The sequence below is a fragment of the Larimichthys crocea genome, chromosome III, assembly GCF_000972845.2.
Source record: "Larimichthys crocea isolate SSNF chromosome III, L_crocea_2.0, whole genome shotgun sequence".
Lineage (NCBI taxonomy): Eukaryota > Metazoa > Chordata > Actinopteri > Sciaenidae > Larimichthys > Larimichthys crocea.
In genome coordinates, this window is record NC_040013.1 from 4,945,922 (window position 1) to 4,965,554 (window position 19,633).

The 19,633-nt window shown below is 41.1% G+C and overlaps 1 protein-coding gene across 7 annotated transcripts in view; it reads left to right on the forward strand.

Moving 5' to 3' along the window:
- The window catches only part of trpm3 (transient receptor potential cation channel, subfamily M, member 3), a 125,301-nt gene that overhangs the window by 11,756 nt on the left and 93,912 nt on the right, over positions 1-19,633 (forward strand). For 3 of the 7 annotated variants that reach the window (XM_019275977.2, XM_019275979.2, XM_019275981.2), the window contains exon 1: positions 14,512-15,404. The exons of the other annotated variants lie outside the window; for them this stretch is intronic. In XM_019275977.2, the coding sequence (XP_019131522.1) occupies positions 15,315-15,404 (90 nt within the window). In that variant the 5' untranslated portion in view covers positions 14,512-15,314. Of the gene's footprint in view, positions 1-14,511; positions 15,405-19,633 lie in introns of those variants that run through there. 7 annotated transcript variants of the gene reach the window in all.

Consider the following 19,633-nt stretch of genomic DNA (forward strand, 5'->3'; position numbering starts at 1 on the left):
ATTCACCCTCTCCCTCGTCTCTCCATGTAATTTTAGAAAGGAAGAGATGTTATGACAGCTTTATAATCCTTTCTCTCTGCGAGGCTTTTGCATCATTTGTTGAAGTGCACGTTAAGAGAACACTGCGAGGGGCTAATGAATTAAATTGAGAAGCTCCTTTTCCTTGTATCACAGTGATTGAAGTGTCCTATTGTACTTAAGTTTGTGTTTCTGTCTACACTTTGTCCCCTGGGCCAGTGCACTAATTCTGAGTGGCAGGGGATGTAGAAGGCTCGTGCACATTTTCGTGCCAAAGTAAAGGTGAACTCGACTCTACTACGAGGATTAAAAACTGGTTTCTTATCTACTGTGACACATTCGTGCACACACAGAACATATGGAGAACATCAAATCATAAATGACCAGAAGGTGTGTAATTTTCTAAGATTCCTAAATAACTAACAAGGGAAGGATGGAGTAAACACATATTCATACACACACGGCATGGTGACTTGCCAAACAAATATATAGCTGTTACAAAAGAACTTGTTTTAAGCAGCGCTCCTTATGGATTTGTCAGATTACTGGCATGGGTCCTGATCAAAGCTTTTTTTTTTTTTAAACCCTCCTCTAAGCAGCCTTTCTGTGAATTCCTTCTAATTTATCCTCACTCAGACAGTGGAGAGGAACAGAAGTGGAGAGCCAGACACAGACAGAAAACGTTTCATAGATGCTCAGTCATGCCTCAAACCAAAACAGCTTCACACTAGAATATAGCTTTGATAAGTCTTAGTTTTTCATTTTCCCTTTATTCCTTTCCATCAAAGATTTTGCGTTGATTTTGTGAACGAGGCTTCACTGAGATCTCTACAGACAGCCAGACTTACCTTTTTTTTTACCTGAGCTTTAGACGATTCCTTTTTTGTGTGTGGTGTCAAAATAAAGTCATAATATTACAAGGCATTTCTGAAAGTGATATTCTTCGTGACATTAATAAAATACGGTGAAATAAGTTTGTCATAAGCCCTGTGATGAACTGGTGCACCCTGCCCAGCTCCAGCCCAGTGCAACCCTGCAAAGCATAGGCAGTTTACAGAAAATGGATGTCAGTCTTCTGTCACCTCTTATATATTATACCAAACCACTTCCTCGCTACAGTTCGACAACTCCTCAACCGTGGAGCAGTGTAGCAATGTTACTTTCACGTTCAGCCATGCTTAGTACGACGTCACTGCAGCAACATGTTGGTGTGATGCCATTATCGCTATATGAATTTTAACGATACGGCATACACATAACCACTATTCAAGGTTTGTTTCAGGAATTGTTTAGCGGAGATGGTAAATGCTACAGTATCTACACTGATGCAAACATCATGCGAGGTTTCCTTAGAGTTTAATGTTGGGTTTATAAAGCTGTTCTGACATTAGCATAAGCACCCTTTATTTCAGCTGAGGTGGACTGCCTACTGTAGTATGCTGTGAGAAGCCCTGGTATCATCAATATTTCATGCGTAGAAGACAATCAGTTGTAATCCCGTGTGTGTTCCCTCCCGGACCTCCTTTAACCTGTTGTCAAACGTAGAATTAGGAAACCCTACAACAGGAAGTCCTGTCTTTTTATCTAAATGTAGATATCCTTATTTATGTAAATTTAGACATCTTTGTATAGAGATCTGTTGATCTGAAACCCGCGTTGCACCCCTCTCTTTGAACCGTGGCTTTGAAGCCCTTGTGTCTGAAGACATGATCTCCGGGCTTTGAGGCTAAGCGTATCCTCCTGTTTCCTGGTGTAGTGGTGTGGCAATAATGATTGCCATAAAAGCCATTACCAGGGGCCCCGGGGCCACCGGGCTGTGGGCCTAGCTTTATTACACCGACCCGCAAGATGGTAATTACACTATATCTATGTTGCTATGGCAACGTGGAGGTTCTCAACGGCTAATGCAGAATTTATGTCAGGGGAGTTTGGCATTTTGTTTTCATACACAGTGTTTGTGTTTGTGTGCCGCCTTTCCAACAGGGGCTCATTTTAAAGGCGGAAGGGACAAAATGGAGCAGGTTGACCAATTAGTTGTACCAGCCACTATTTCACCTGACTGGTTTCGTCCCCATAGCCGAGCACTGAGGTTTTTAGGACCATCTGGAAATGCTCCACTGGACTGCCCAGAAGCTTTTTAAAATACAACTAGCCTGAACTAGACCGATCCAGACTCTGCCTTCTTTACCTGAGTTAAATAACTCAAAATCGCAGGAGCCTTATGGCTCGTGCTCGTCTTATAAAAGCTAATATTGGCCCGGAAATTGGTTGAATAAAGTGGGCCTTCTCTAAAAGCAGAAATGTGAGAATAAGATTACAATATTCTTTTCCCAAGTCTCTGAAAATCTTTCTGTCTGCTTCGCTTTGTTTCACACGATCGACTTCCAGCACTGAATTAATTAGTCCAAAGCGAAGCCAAACAGTGCTTTAAAGACGACAGTCGGCTCTGCAGTACTGAGGTGATATGAGTGACTGTTCATTATAGAGGCTTGCGACACTGAGCCATGTCTGCATTGCTCTGTTGACTCAGAAGATTAGATTGGCAAGCACTAAAGCTAATCTCACATTTATAGATTTGTGTGTAGGTGTGTGTGTGAGAGAGATAGTGTGTGTTTGCTCTACTTCTACCATTGAGCACTGGACTGACAGGGACTTTGGGGATTCAGGTATTACCAGTTAGGCACTGCACTGATCTGCTGTCTCGAGAGAGGGAGGCACGGCCACATTACCTTTAGTATGAAGTGACGTGCAGGTGGATCGTCCTTTTCTCCGACTTTACATGAAGGTGATTTCTACTGCTGTCTGTTCACATTACGTGTATGTTTCTATATCTGAGAGAACTACTGTGATATTGAGTTAACCAAGTTGCAAATGAAGACTGGTGATGAAACCTCTCATCTCCATAGGACATGAAATCACATCATAGACTGGGCTGCTGCCAAAAGTGATTTAAAAAAAATGTTACCACAAAAGTGATAAAACAAAAGATCAAATCTTTTCTTCAGTATTATATGCAAATGAACCGTCTTTTCTCTGTGAATTGAAACATTAAGAGCAGCTTATGACACAGCTGACCGTGATATTCCGATAAATCCAGCAGCGGGTCAGCATATCTGACACGTCGTAATGGTTTTCTTTCTTTCCTGGCAAGAATTTCATCTCCACGGGCGACAGTGACTCTACGACAGCCCTTATAACCTCTGGAGCGCAGCAGGTTTCAATATTTTGGGTTCAATCTTATTTATCCCTGAGGCACATCATGTGTAGACATTGCGTTATTTTCCATTATAAAAAAAATCGTCCCTTTCTGCCAAGACCAGAAACCTCCATCACCTGTCGTCTTTAGTTAAATGTCTAGTACTGTAGATGAAAGAAAGTCCAAGAATTCTTAAGACAAAACTAAATTCAAAAGTCATGTGGCAGCTTGTTTGCTGTCTGTATTAACCCAGTTAATTAAACAATTTCCATGCGGGGATTAATAAAGTATTTCTGTTCTGATTCTGTTAAAAACTTTCTTGATAGTTGTTTTTGACTTCTAAAGTTGTATAGTCCTGCTTTGAACGTATAATTTCCTTGTAACTGGACTTTTTTACTTTGCTAAATAGTTTCTGTTTATCTGAAAATCACTGATATTGTTTGGGGATAAGTTGTATTTTTTATATCTGATTGTTTTGTTTTAGGAAACTTGTCGTAGTCTCATAGGATCAGGGCAGCAGCAATTTTAAGAGCACGGCTTTGCTGTTGCTCTGCACTCGCTGCAAAAGGGCGGTGCTCAAAGGGAAACAACAAGATTTAAGTGCTAACTGGCTCTGAAGTTTTATAACATTAGTACTTCCTTTGTACTCTGAACGTTTATTCTTTGACTGAGTGAATATTATGCACAGGGGCTTGACTTGCAAGTGAAATCCAGGCCCAGCGTAATTTGAGATGGGATTTAGCAGGATGAATACATTATTAGTTATTACAAGTAGTTATGAGTAATACTTGGGTGAGCATTAATGAACATCACCATTTTAAAAACCGTTCTTCTAATGGATCAGGTAGAGGATACAAGTCGACTTCCAGTAGAAAACTTTGGACTCCCAAAGTACAAAAACACAATGGTGCACACAAATATGTCTTCTAAATGTAGTATGAATGTAATATAAATGATAAACTAAGCCAATCATAATGCCACAATGGCAAATAGAATGAGAAAAGCAATCTGGATATTTGCATAATTGTGTAAACTGACAGCCCCCTAATTCTCCTCTTGAAATATTATTGCTGCTGTCACGATACAGGTTTCGCTCTAGTCAATTGCAAAGTTCTTAAAACTAACCAAGTCAAGACTGCATTAGAGTAAAGAAATATATTTTGAATTGGCTTTGAACGGGGCAGTGTGTGCACCGCTGCCGAGTAGTCCTTAAAATTGTTTAGGACGAGATGGCCACACTATGTAAATGCTGGCGCTCTCTTTGTGTGCTCCTAACAGCTTTAATGATGAAATTAGATTTTGTTTCAACGTATCCATCAGTTGGGATTATGATCCCAGTTAATTGCGTTAAACAATCTTAAATCTTAAAAAAAAAAAAATCTCATTCTCAGCCTCATTTCCGCTGAGACATTCAGATAGAAACTGTAATGTGAATCACTTCAGCTGCTTTAATGCAGCCACATTATGCAAAAGAGCAATTCAGTGCTGGCATCTAACAGTGATGTTTATCTTAAACGGGCCGTGTCCCTTCTTTTCCGTCTCTGCCTTCTCTGCTCCCCTAGTTTCTCCCAGTCCATTCACTCGTTGCTTTCATTCTCATCTCTCTGATTCTACCGTCTGAGTCAGTATCAGACTCGTGTGTCTCAGGGGGACTGCAGAGATGCTCTCTTGCTACAGCGCTTAGTCACACTTCTCTGGGTCATCGGACAGAAGATGGAAATCCCGAAAACTGTCGCCTATACTGTACCTCTTGAGAGACTTGAAGCATAACGCCAGACATTTTCTTTTTAAATAAAGTGCCATTCACAGTTTGTTTTGCCTCGATATTTCACAGCTCTGTAGTCTAGCCTGAAATTCTCAAACCACAAAGGCACAAACAAAAGTAGTGAGCATCAGTTTGTTAAATTGCCTCCTTATTGGACTACCATGAAAAGCAAGATATACTAAACACTAACTTTTGAAAGTAGTTGCCAGACTGGTAAAAAACTGAAAAATGCGTCTCGTCTCGGGTAATTTGAGTCAGCTTAAAGCTCCGTTATGTAACTTAGAATCCTTTAGCTGCCACACTGACGTGTAATCAGGTGAATGATGCCAGTGTTGTTCCATCTTTGCCTGTTCTTGCACTCACTTTGTGTCTCACACCGCCAAGGATTTCACTTATTTTAATAAAATACTTAATCACTAATGAAACGAATCTATTTACTTTGTAATGTATTTACTTTTTGAGATAATTTTGCTAGTTTTAAATGTTAAATAAAAACTGTTTCTGCCAATTTCTCAAAATTACTGCCTGTTGCTACTGTTAAAGCCTGAATATTTTCTACAAATTGTCCATGCTCAATCAAACTGTTTGGTCAAAAATTAATCTGTATGATAGAAAAAGATGGGAAAGTAGGTTTCAGACCAAAACACAGGACTGGCTGCAGCTGTCTCCAGGGTTAATTTTAGATTTTTTGAGAGCGCTGTGTTGATGCTTTGGGTGAACTGTTCATGGAAGAGAGGAGGTTTATATGTAGGCCTACGGTATATGTTATACATCAGAGGCCCGATCTTGTTTTAACTTGTAAAACATTAAGGGTGCAAAGTAACAATTGAATTTGAAGTTTGCTCTGAACTTTTGTTTCTTAATTAAGCGACAAAAGCTTTTTTATTCAGAATAGTCGGTCACCATCAAAAAGTTTAAATCACTGGTTTGTGGAGGGACTAGTCTTTATGCTGCATTAATAATACATGGGTCATGAATTATATAAATAAAGGGAATGATTTTCAGCTTTAAAGAGTAAAAAGCAACCTAATTACTGAAGGACTGTACGGACAGTATCAGAGTAAATTGTTACTGGATGTTTTATTTGAGTCTTTGTGTGTAGTTCACAGACTAGGTGGCATATCACAAAATTCCTCCTCTAAGCACCGCCGGTAGTCTTTATTACATTATTCATTACCAATTACAGGGATATAGTTCCCATAATTGAACCATGCTGCGTGCTGTTTATGACTTCATCAGTTCTGGGGAAGTTTGAAGATGCTCCTAGGCAGTTTGCATGCGCCCACACACTGCCTGTATATACCGTGCACTTTACTGTAATTGCCTTATCTTTGGTGAACTCTATTGTGACCCTTCACACGTTTTAAATGGTGAAGGTTGTGCTGCTAAAAGAAATGAGATGGTTTCAGCTTTGCCCTCGTAGTTTACATATCAGTGTTCATAATGAGCTCTTAATGGAAGCTATATTCATCCGTTAGTGTGTGTGTGATGCCTGTCAGGCTGTAGAACAAGACAACTAAAAAAGACATACAGCTATAGTTCAATCTTTTCTACAAGAACACATGAAGTCAGCGAGGTGTATATTAAGGGATGCATTTAATGCGATGTGTAAGTGTAAGATCAAGTATCTCATCCATAAACCTAATGGTGCTTTTGTTTGTTTTGCTGCAATTGTATAATCGTGAGGTATTTGTGGTTGTACTAGTCTCTATTACGGGGAATGCCAAATGCCACATAAATAATTTCTACTGCAGAGAAAAGAGGATTGACTCTCGCTGTTCCTTTGTCAGACTCCCTCACAGCATGAAATAATATGTGCTAAACGAAAAGACTGAACTTATCTGGAGGGAACATTATTGAAGTTCTTTCTTTTTAACATTTTGAAATCTGTCTCCTCGCCTCGAACCGCGCTGTTAGTCTTGTCTCAACAACCCGACTCGATCGTATCCCTGTCACATCTACAGCACCTGCCCTCACTCTTATCGTTCACATACCTGCAAATGTTGCTATCTACCTCTCCTGCTGTCAACTGTGTCTACCTTTCGCCGCTGTCCTATTAGTGCCACTTGTGTCTCTCTTACCAAAGATTTAACTTTTGGCCCCAGCTCCAGCATGATTGATAGATGGTCATTAATACAAAGAACGGCAGAAAGAAGATGCAGGTGTTGTTGTAGGAGGAAAATAAGGGCTGCTAGCTGGAATGGTGTTCACAGAGGAATGTTCTCACAGAGGTAGTTAAACAATCTATTAACACTGTTTACTGTAATGCCACATTGGATGTGTCCACAATGATTTGGTGAGTAAATGTTGTGGTGTGCAGAGGCTGTTAAATAGTAAACTGAAACTTTACTGATCTGAACTAACATTATGTAAAGCTGTGAAAAAGGCTGGACCACCACTGCAGGTCATTGTTTCTAATTAGCATCTTCTCAGTCTGTTACCTCTGTCTAAACTGATAACGCTGCTGTTTGTTGACACTCGTTTGCACCTGCCGATAACGTTTAGCAGTACTGCTGCAGTCTTAAATGTCAGAGCTGAAAAATATGAAAACAGATGGTGTGTGTCAGAGTACTGAAAATCTATGCTTACAAGTACAGTTACACCCATAAATAAATGACTCAAGTTAAAGTGAAGTGCCTGCTAAATACATTAGATTATATTTACGTTATGCACAAGTGAACACAACCTCCGTGGCTGGGAAATTAAGCCAATGACGTGCTAAAGACTGTAAATGACTGTTAACGAGTGGCTGCTTAAGAGGTGCCGAAGTGGCTTATTAAAGCCCCCAGGTGTTATTCAGCCTGCCTTAGGTCCGACGATGATCCACGTCTCTGCCGATATTTAGTTTAGCCGGGGGGCAGAAGAAGCAGGACATCTAACACCAGCTTCAAAACGTCGCTTCGAAGGCCTGCGGGCGACATCACTCATGCGCTGTCCATTCTTTATACTGTCACTGACTGCATATGAAAAATGATACTAGCTGCCTAACTACATTTTCACACCTATGTGTGAAAGTGGAGATCTCTGTTTTTGGGAGGTACGACAAGCATCATGTAACTGTTGAGATAAAAGTGTGGCCAGATGTGGCATGGGACTGCTGCTGGAAGCTTCCTCTCGTTCTGGGTTTTACTGTGTTATCATCACGTTGTGGTCAAAAGACATGCAGTGCTTATTTTTCTTCCAGGCAGCTGTTAGTTTGGCACCTCAAAAATGTAGAAATAAAATAATATATCAAAAATATACTTGAGTAAAGAGTAGAGTACGTTTTTTTCAACTTGTGTGTTACTTAAAATATTTGGGTAAAAGATGGGAAGCATGAAACTGCAATGCGGTATTGCAATATTAACACAGCTATGATTGGTTGCACAACTCAACGAGTAATGATAGTAAAAGCAAACGTAGCAGAAAAATGCAGAGAAAACAGTTTGAGCCCTAGTGTGTGTGTGTGTGTGTGTGTGTGCATGTGTTTCCATCCCGCAGGCTAATAATCATTGCCTCTCTCCAGATGGAGGAGTGTACCCGACTCAGCAGAGGTCTTCCTGCTTCCTCGGGGCAGACAAACGCAGGGGGTAGTATAGTTTGTGTGTGTGCATACGTGTGTTTGAGTGCATATGGAGGGAGATATTGAACTGTCAGTTACCGAGAATCCTCCAGGGGATGAGCATCACACAGAGAAGAGGGAGAGGAAGCCAAATTAGATAGAGGCTTTTGGCACCATCAATCTACAACAGACAACTTTGTTATTGCATCGCTTTGGTTACTTGAGTGAAAAAACTGACAGTGTCATTGTCTGTGTGTAACTGTGTGTGTCCGTTTGATGGATGCAGTCGTCTGCAACACTTTATGGTGCTACATGCATCTTTTTCACACTGACCGGCCGCGATGACTGACCCTAACTGGGCCAATAAGATCTGAAATGACCTGAGCTTCTCCTGATTGGCTCTGACATGATACAGCAACAAGTTTTTTGTTTTTCACGCTGATATTACTAAACCAATAAAAGATTTAGGGGCTGTATCTACAGAGTATTGCAATAATATGCAATATAATATGCACAACGATGTTTTCATCAGTGTAAAATCCCCTAAAAATAAGAATTATTGTGTTTATCAAAAGAGTCTTCTTATATCTACTGAAGTCCACCATGCTGAACTGCAGTAGTCCAGAACGAACTAAACACTGAGTCTAGATGGGACATTTCTTTAGTTTTTCATGTTTTTGCGGCCACCATACTTGCTCCTTTACGCTAGGAAAGATAGGGTAAGGTCGATGGGGTTGCAATGCCTAAACTACACCTCTAGATGTCACTAAATCCTCCACACCATCTTTAAGAAAAACAAATACTGGTTTGCTTTTTTATGAATAAAATAGGTGTTGACATCAAAGGTAAGTTTGTTATCCCAGTTCCCAATTTTTGCACTGCCTGACTGCACTCACAGGTTACTGTTTAATAACGTTCAGAGAAAGAGAAGTGGGTCTCTTTCCAATCTCATTGAACATCTCTAGGAGAGTAGGAAACCATTCACACCAAGTAAGAGATTCTCTCACTGGGCCATGTTACTCACTGTGCAAAAGGCTGACTGCAGTTAGTGTAGATTAACTGTTCTGAGTCACAATAAATAGGAATTGAATCAGCAGGATACTCTGTATCAACTGAATCACAGCTTTCTAATAGGGAATCAAATGTTTGCCTCTCTGTGCTTACAAAAGCTTCAGTTCAGACATACCAAGAAACAGTAACGAGCATCTTGCACAGAGATTATTCAGGAAAGACTTTACAGGCATGTCGTTAGATCCTGACACATACATCCTTATGTCAAGTTTTGGGGTACTATCGCTGGAGTTATTTGGAGTTTGTCATCGTTTAAAGTCTGAAATCATATTTAGTCATCCCTTTGTGCAATCTAAAATACTGTCATGTTAATTCATTTAGCGTTAATAGTTTTTTTTTGTTATGAAAAGAAGAAGAAAAAAGGTCTTTTGCTTATTTTTGTCTCATTTGCCTAAACAAGCGACGAGTCATTGGCAAACAGTGTGGTAGCAGTTTGGAAGAGTCAGGCCACACCAGCATCATGCCAAAGTGACATTTGCAGGGACATTAACATGCTGTTTAATGTGCTGCAGCTGAGCACTAACCGACATTAGCAGTGCACTTGTTGTTGTTGTTGAATGTTTGTTTGCCAACTATGGTGCAAGTGTGAGGAGACGAAGAAGGAGACTTTAAAAGGAAAGCAGAGTTTGTGGTTCTTGTGTTGTAAAGTTTTTCGAATTTATGCAAAACTAGGGGCTGAAGTATGAAAACAAAACATTTGAAATAGGAATTTCACGGGGACAGTGATTTACAGATTTGCGGATCTGCAAGTCTATGTGAGAGCCAAACATTTATTTTAAATTGGACTCTTAGTGCAGGCACACACTCCTCTACATCAGTTGATGCTGTGTATAAAATATAACAATAATACTCAATAAATCTACCTCTTCCATTTGACTTTTCAGCATTTTTTCACATGAATACCAGTAAAGAGGATTCACATTTTCAATGAGACAGCAGCTTCTGTGAGGCGCTGGCTTAGCTGCAGGAGGCCATATTATTGTTACCTCTGTCAGAGAGGTTATGTCTTCAGTGCCGTTTGTTGGTCTGTTTGTCAGCAGGATTATGGAATAAGTAGTTGCCTGATTTACGTGAATGTTGTTGGACGGGTGTAGCAACACAGACATATAAAGTGATTGCACTTGAAGGTTTCCACTGAAGGCTGGACCTTTGGCCTTGGTGGAGGACTTTGCTCAACAAATACCCTTCTAGGTAAATAATGATGGTTTACATGACAAGATTTTGACCACTGCATGACACTAACAACCTTTAATTGAAGAGTATTTGGTAAGAAGATTGGAGTTGTTGGAAACGCAGCAATAAGGTTGTGCAGTTGTGTTACAAAGTAGGGCTTCTTCAATCAAAGCCCAGCAAAATGCATGTGTGTATTTGGTTATTTGGACAAAAGGGCTCAGCAGAGTGAGCTTAGGCAGCGCAGAGGCAGAAGGTTTTACATCGTGCTGTCTTAGCTTTGAATGGCAGGTGTAAATGGGCTACTTTCTCACCTCTGTCGCAGTGCACAGGTGTCACAAGGTTCAGCAGAGATGTCACAGAGAAAGAAATGGGCTACAGAGTGGGCGTTCTGTCAGTGTTATTACACATAAATGTGCCCAAACACACCCACTTGTACAGATAAAAATAAATGTATTTATATAGGAGCCTTTAGTGCCTTCAGTACTTTACAATAAAAACAAATCATAAAGACAATTAAGATCCAGAATTTAAGATGTATACAGCATAAATAGGTACAACAAATGCTATTGGTTAAAGCTGCTTTAAACATAAATCCACAAAGAGCCTTCTAACTATGTAATTTAGGGTCTTACATAATGCTAAACAACTTTGATATCATATCTGCATCAGTCTTTTTGAAAAATCCACACAATAAAAATGAGTCTTAAGAAGAGATTTAATGGAGAATACTGAGTTTGCCTCCAATCAGGGAGCTCCACAGCTGAGGGGCCCAGACAACAAAAGCCCATTCACCTTTGGTGAAAAGCCGAGCAGCAGCAATCAAGCTCATAGTGGCAGATCAGATATAAGCAGGAGCCAGAGCACCCAAGGCAAAAACAAAAAAGTAAACTCACAGGTAACCAGCGCAGTGCAGCAAGAATCGGTGTAATGTGGTCACTTCTCTTAGTGCGTATTAAAAGCCCGACCACACCGCTTAGTACAAATAGCTGTCTTTGGGTGTTACGTCTTCTGATAGCAAAATTAAGTGCATTGAAATAGTAATGTCTGGAAGAGATAAAAGCATGGATGACCTTTTCTGTGTCTGCAGAGGGAAAGAGTGACCTGGTTTTGGTTAATTGAGCATAAAAAAATAACTCTTGAGTACTAGCTATTCATATTTTAAAGCAGTTTGTGCCTCTTTCAGACAATTATATTAGACAAGGTACACAGAAGATGAAATGTAGTTTCCTCGTGAATACTTCTTGGTCATGAGTTCATTATTTAGATAATCTCTGAAATGTATGTACCACATAAATCCACATCTACAGGCACCAGAGAAAAGGGACGTAGAGTTGGCACACTGATCATGCTTTGAATACGGGGCAGTATCTGCTCATGTTCTGTTGTGATCCATGCTTAAAAATGTCATTCACCCCAGTCTCAGCTCCTTGTGAGATAAATTGCCATGCAGCACTCCTTTCCCCCACTCCATCTCGGAAACGTAAGTGACAAAAACATTTTTGGATATTTATTCTTTGCCTCCACCATCTGATACATGCTCTCAGCACTGAAGCACTTTAGTAATTCACATTAAATTGCCTCCCTCATCTGCCAAGTTAAGCTCCCATGTGGAGAAACAAATCACAGTGAGAGAACCGAATCTCATCGTGTCTGGTCTTGTTCTTTGCCAGTGCTTTAATACCTTTTAACGTTGTGATAATTAGCATAGCCAAGAAGAGTGAGAGGATAAATCACACAACACACTCTGCCTTCAGCTGCTGTGTTAAACTGGTGCCCCCTGGTGTTTGAAGTGTGTATGTTGCTTTTTTTTGGCAGGGAGATGATGCAGACTTCATCTCCTCAGCATCCTGATGCATTCAGTAATCAGAGGTCAGCCACTCTGGTTCTGTTGCAGTAAAGTAACAAGTAGTTTGATTCAGATTTGTTCTTTTAGCATGTTATAGGAGTCTGCTGTAAGTGATGGGGCCTTGGCTGAGATGCGTATTGTGCATTAGATGGTTGCCATCTAGAGTCAGGATGCAGACAGTGCAGAGTGAAGCACTGTAGGGTTTACTGATTAGTGTGAAGCAAGACGCACACACACCCACCTCCACGGTGAGGTCTCAGAGATCCCCAGGGGAGCTGTTGGTCAGTGGGATGGATATTCTTAATGTCAGTCCCTGACCGCCTGAGTAAAATACCTTCTTACTGCGAGGTGAAGACTCAAAGGAGTAATTAGGACCATTACTAACACAGAACAATACTCTGTACTATGATGTCCTTGAATACTTTGCCAGCAGGGTGCAGTTTGAGAGCAATATAGCAAAGTATTAGTCATGTTTATTGTTTTTTAGTTGTACTGCAGCAGCTTTAATGTAAAGGAGAAAAAACACTCGTATATATATATATTACCTTGTCTTTATTTTGTTGTCTGTTTTGCTTCAAATTTACTTAGTACAGCTACATTCATAGTGACACTAATTTGAAAAACTCTCTTTTTATAAAATAATAATACTAATCATAGTGTGCAGTACATTTAGCAGGAAGCATCATGTGCTGTCATCAACACCTCTGAACCTTCAGTGTTTTTATCTCCACGCCAGAGAATCGTATCACACCGAATCACGCCTCAGCCAGTCCAGACATGCCAAATCTGTCACAAAGAGTTGTTAATTTGTGTTTTTCATATCTTTTGTTGTGACAAGCATTTCGGTGTTTGAGTGTTTTAAATCAGTAACTCGCCAGAGACAAACTGTCTGAGTTACTAGAAATAGAAATAAAGACACATCGAATTAAGAACACCGGCAATGATTGAGCAAAAAAAAAAATAGGCTGGCTCGTTTTTTACCTCTTGTTGTCTGTATGCTTTATAATCAAGCATTCAAGTCTTTGAGAGCTGTGCTGAACTGATAAGGTTCACTATTGTTCATATACTCTAGGTTCCTGCAGCTCTGTGGATAGTTGTGAACCAGTAAGACTCCCAACAATGCAATTCTCCGTCTGCCCTAAAACAGTGAGAGTAATTATTAAGCCTTAAATCAAACCTGATAATCCCAGGCTTGTGTTGAAATAGATAATATTATACATACTTGTGTATCGGTAATGTGAAGTGAAATGACTGCAGGCGTTTGTGCTGGAAGGGAGTACAGCATACAACTGAAAACATTTGGTTCTTACAGTTGTTAAAAATGGATTTGATTTAGCTCATTTGTTAGTAGATAATGTAAAATACTGATATCATACTGTAAGGTTTAAATACATATACACATATTTGCAGCAATTTGGATCTAAGTCGTTAAATTGTCTTTTCTATTTATTTTATATTGTCTCTATTGCTGCAGATCAACAGCAAACAGATTTGCATCAAATGAGAGGGAGAGGTAGAGACGTCCTTTGGCATTCCTGTTAAAGCACTTTGGAGAATTGTATGCATAAATATAATATGTAACACGTGCAAATCAGTAAGTAGGTCGTACTCGTCTCTGATGACACAGTACCAAGTTGCTTCGTGTGCTTCCATCTTCCTGCTCCTCTGAATTCACTCTATAAGACGAAGCGTTGACTCCACTTCACCCATTTCTCTTTTGACCACCATACAGTGCCTCATCTCCTCCCTCTGTTCCCTTTCTCTCCATCTTGTCCTCTCTCTCTCTCTCTCTCTCTCTCTCTCTCTCTCTCTCTCCCCATCTCCTTCCCTCTCTCCATCTCTCTCTTTTCTTTCCCTTTGCGCACAAGCAATCTTTTTTTTTGTTCTTGCATCCTGTCCAACTAGTTCCAATTTCAGCTTGTCCGTCAATTGCATTGGATTTTATTTTATGTCTCCCCATTCACTCTCTCTCTCACCGTCTTGCTGCCTCTCTCTCTCTCTCTTCCATTCTCCCTCTCTCTCTCTCTCTCTCTCTTCCTCTCATCTTGGAGACAGTAGAGTGCATGCAGCCTCAAATCTAAGCTGCTGCCTGTCAGGCTGCTCCGTTTATGCGCTCTGCGCTACTCTCCTCTCCTCTCCTCTCCCCTATGCGCTATACTGCACCGCACTGCACTGCTCGTCTCTCCTCTCCTCACATCTCCATCTCTCCTCCTTCTCTTTCTCTCTTCTTTCTCTTTTTCTACCTGCGTCCCTCTCACTCCACACGCTCTTATCTCTGTTGCGCATTGCTGCGCTCCGCTCCATTGTTTGGGGAAATACCGTACACTCTGGGGTTTTTTCGCGCCAGAGCTGCATATACTCCAGCTCCGGGTGGAAGAGGATTCAGATGCTCCTGGTGCACCAGGTTCGGCTTGCCTTGGACTCTTTGGATCTGTGTGGGCCAGAGAGGAGGAGGGGGCAGGGAGAGTGGGCAGAGAGCTGCCCAGGTGAGATCTGCTTGGAGAAGTAAAGGCTTTGAGGTGGTGGCGGCGGCGGTAGTGGTTGATGGTTGTCCGTCGAGGGTCATGCCCTGGGACTTGCGTGCTTTTCGGCAGTTGGAGTTGGAGACCCTCTCCCATTTTTGCCCCCCTAGTGGGGCAGCATTGATCCTGGTCCTGGGAAAAGCTGCCAGGCACCAGTGGCTCCACCGTGAAGAGTGGGCACAATGAACCAGCTGGATGCACCACGGCCACTCAACTGGACCATCAGAAAACTGTGCCATGCAGCCTTTCTGCCATCTGTACGCCTGCTAAAGGTAAAAGAACACAGGGGAACGGGGATTGAACTGAAAACTAGATGCCTGGGGAGATGTATAGTAAAATATGTCAGGCAACCCTTATCTGCTATCCTGATACTTTCCAAAGGAAGATAAGTAGAAAGGTGTGAGGTGATACAATTAATGCCACATCTCTGGTTGTAAATATCCTTTTGGAGATAAAGCAGGCATTAAGAAGGGATAGAGGAAAGGACGTAGTCGAAAAGATAAGAGTAGCAAAACTGCCAGCATAACACTCAGAGGGGAGCACAGAGCTTTGGAAGTACAGGGATGCGCAAAGAGGATAAAAATGGAGACAGAGGACAAGCAGGAGCTCCTCTCCTCTGTGAAATAGAGAGAGAGAGAGAGAGAGAGAAAAAGACAGTGACAAAAGTGCGTTGAAAGAGAAAAAGCAAAGGTTTATAAATGATTGAGAACATGAAGGAGGGGAGAGGACACGACACTGACAACAAGAAGAAAGAAACCAGAGGGTGAGAGTGGATTACAGGGGTCCAGTGTTGGAAATAGCAAGAGGGCTGCACAAATGGTGAAGGTGAAGAGACCAAGTGAAAGGAATGAGAGAAGGGGAAAGGAAATGTAGAGGATGAATAAAAGAAGCATCATATAAAGGAAGAGAGGATTTAGTTGGTATGGGTGAGCAGAAATGTTGAATTGGAGACGACAGAAGGACTGAGAAGATTTAAGGAGTGGAGGTTAATGTGCAACATTCAGTTAATCTAAAAATGCACCTCGATGTAAAGCCTCATGACGGCTGTGAGTACTAGAGTGAACCAGGTTTAGTTGGCACACCTTTTCATGTCATCAACTGAGCAGAAGTGTGTGTGAGTGCCATTATGTGGCTTGTTTACAGACATTTGTACCCTGAAATCTTTATCCATGCAAGTGCTTTCATAAGGCAGTTACAGGCGCTCTGTAAAGGAGGGCTATTGTTGGAGGGCTTGGTTGCCTGTTCTTCACTCTCCTTTGATCTGGCTTTATCAAAGTGTCTCACGGAACATTGTCACTGTGAATTTGAACCACGCAACCAGAGTGCCAAGGCTCACATCAGGCATTTGCATTTGTATGGCCCGGTTAAATGAATATCATTGTAATCCATGATTGAATGTGCACAGGTTCTCTGTGTGTGTAGGTGTGTGAGTGTGTGAGGATGTCGTGGTTGTTAACACACCCACTTTAGTGTTGAACTTGAAGATGCAGTTTTGTTTGAAATGAAACAATGAATAAATGGAACCAGTGAACGTTTCTGAATCATAGATGATTTTATTCCCAGAAAAAAAAAACACATGTATGATAAGGCCATTAAAAATCCACTCCAGTCAACACAGATTAGATTCAACTAATTTTTCTCCCTAAGCTGGGTTTGCGAACATAAATCCTTGAATAAATACTGTCATCAAGTGACACTTTTAGTAAGTGCTTTGACTGTGAGTTAGTGATTCTCTCTGTGGGCTCGTACCTTCACCAAAATAAGTTTTCGGGGCTTCCAGCTGTGAAACAGAAACTGTTCCCGTCCCATATTACCTTTTTTGCATCCCAAGACAGTTTACAAAGCAGCTCCAGAGTTACCATCATCAGCACAGTGTTCGTCTCTGCTGTTGAGCTCATACGAGTTAAAAATAGTTGTAAAATATTAGTCACAATATCTGCGACCACGTGTTCATGCATTCACACACAAACTCCCAAAGACCTGACCTCACCTGTTTGTGGACCGGCTGACCGACCACTGGTCGCGGCTAATAATGCGAACGCTTATTCAATGTGAGTCTTTGCTTTAAAGCTTCGGGCAGATTTTTCATTTTGAGCTAAAAATCTAGTGTCAGCAGTTGAACATGTAGCCTTACCTCGGTTAGCAGCATGGGTGCGAAGCTACAGAGGATTATGATCCCTGAAACTGTATTTGTGAATCCTCCAAGGGAGACATCAGGCTGTCAGTGTGAAATTAACTTAATAGGCCTGTCATTATTGTTGGAAATTTCTGCACGACAAGCACTTTCCTCCCATGTCCCTCTAACTTATTACCTGCCCACTGCTGCCAACTGCATACTTAGGCTTGTGTGTGCATGTGAGTGTGACTACAATTTATAGGCTGTCAAAGATGTTTCTGTCTTCCTTGTGCAGTAAAATATGTCCGATAGCTCGTGTGTGCGTGGTTGTGTGTAGGTGTTGGCTTGAGTCTGTGCGCATGCTTCTCTATCAGTATATGCATTTATAATACAGCCCTAACCCTACAGGCACGTTGCAGCAAATATATAGTATACTCTGCGGATGCTGGTGTGTGCATTTGATTTAAACCATGGACTCTATACGTCGAACAAAGTGTTTAAAGAGGATATGTTGCATATGAATTTGTATTTTTGTGATTAAGCACCCTCAGTTTCAGAGTGCAACACCACTGTCGTAAATATGGACAGCGAAACATCAAGCAAGGTCAACAACACAGCCCAGCTCCGGTTCTGGCACAACATTGACTCCACTCCCAGTCATCAGTAACATTATCTAACAGCAGCTACTGTTTGCAGCAGTTCACTTTACTCTCCATCAGGAAACTCTACCAATAAAAGAGAGTTGTCACCTCTAACATATCTCTTATACAAACACGCATAACCAACCAGGCCTGCTGACTCGCTCTGTTTCTTTTATTTGATGCAGTTAATCAAAAACCTATTACACCATCTTAACCCAGCTCCCATTACCCTTAAGCTGACCACATTACAAGTGGAATTGTATGTTTGCACACATACAGCAGACCTGAAGCATGCTCGGATATTGATGATCTGATGGTATCAATTTCACAGTGCCGAGACCCAGAAGCTCATAGCATTAATGTGGAATTGACTCTGTTTGACGTCTTATCCATTTAGAGGACCGCAGCTTTCGTGTATGTGTGTGTGTGTGTGCAAATGCCCTTGTGATACTCTCGTTTGTTATGTACCTTTGTGTGTTTCAGTTCAAGATAAATACTGCAAAGTTGTGTCAGTGCAAATGGACTTTAGTCTCAGTTCAACTTTAATACATCACTGAAATACATGTTTTTGTCTGCAGGGGCGGTAGCAGTACACTTACTCTGTTTTATTAATGATCCCAAACTGACAATGAATCAAGTCTGTACTGACATGAGTGTTCAACAAGTAATTGAATTCATTACAACAGCTTCCTATTGACCTTTAAAATGGCACACAATTGGTCAAGTGCCACTTCATGGAAAGAGTAATGCCCCTATTAGATAAGGACGGGGGGAAGAGGTGTTTCCTGAACTAGGACACCTAAAAAAAAAAGGAGGGAGCACACCTGGGGTTTCACTCTGGTCTGCTCTCATCATGTGTCTTGTCAGTGAGGCAATCCAGAAAGAGTAGAGTCATGCAGTTTTGTAGTTCACTATCCCTTGTGCTCTTTTATCCGGACCATTACGGAGGAGCTCTTTCCTGGATATGGTTGACAGTATAGATTTAATCAAGATGTTCTCTGTGTCAGTGCTTGTATCTGAAGTAGTTGTATGCAACATTGATAGCTGAGCTTTTTCACAAGTTTGTGCCTGGGATTTATGTAGACTCAGTGGGAGAAAGTCTTCATTCATCCTCTCTCTGCGACCTGTCTTTCCTCCATGTTCACCAAAAATCAGCTTGTTTCAATCACGTACAGCCTCTCTTATACTCCGCATTTTGGATTGTGTGGTATTTTTTTTTCTTACTTTTGATCATCGTACTACCATTAAGTTGTCTAAACTGCCTATTCTCTATCACTTTTTATTCCTCATCATCTCACTCTTTTAGACCAGACTGTGCTGTGCCGTAACTGTCTAAAGAAAATGCTGCAGTCAGTGAATACAATAATAATCTTTTCTCTTCCTGAAGTCTTTAACTCTCTGCCCTCTGCGTCTTGTCTCTTGCATTTTTCTCTGTCGTGTCGTGTCGCGTCTGTCTGCCTGTCTTTCCCTCTTTCATCTTCTGCTTTCACCTCTCTCTCTCTTTGTCTTTTGATTCTCATCATAATAAAGCAGAGATAACACTCCATCCTATGCAAAATACATGTGGGATGGGATGTTGCTGCTAAAAAAAGAAACATATCTCTCTAATGGTCTAAAAATAAATTCGTGTTACATAAAAAGAGACACTGCTTCATATCATATAGTCTATCTGCGAGAAGTGAACGTGTACAGGAGTTCATCTTACACAGAAATCAAAAGTAATATCTATGAAAATCACCTATAT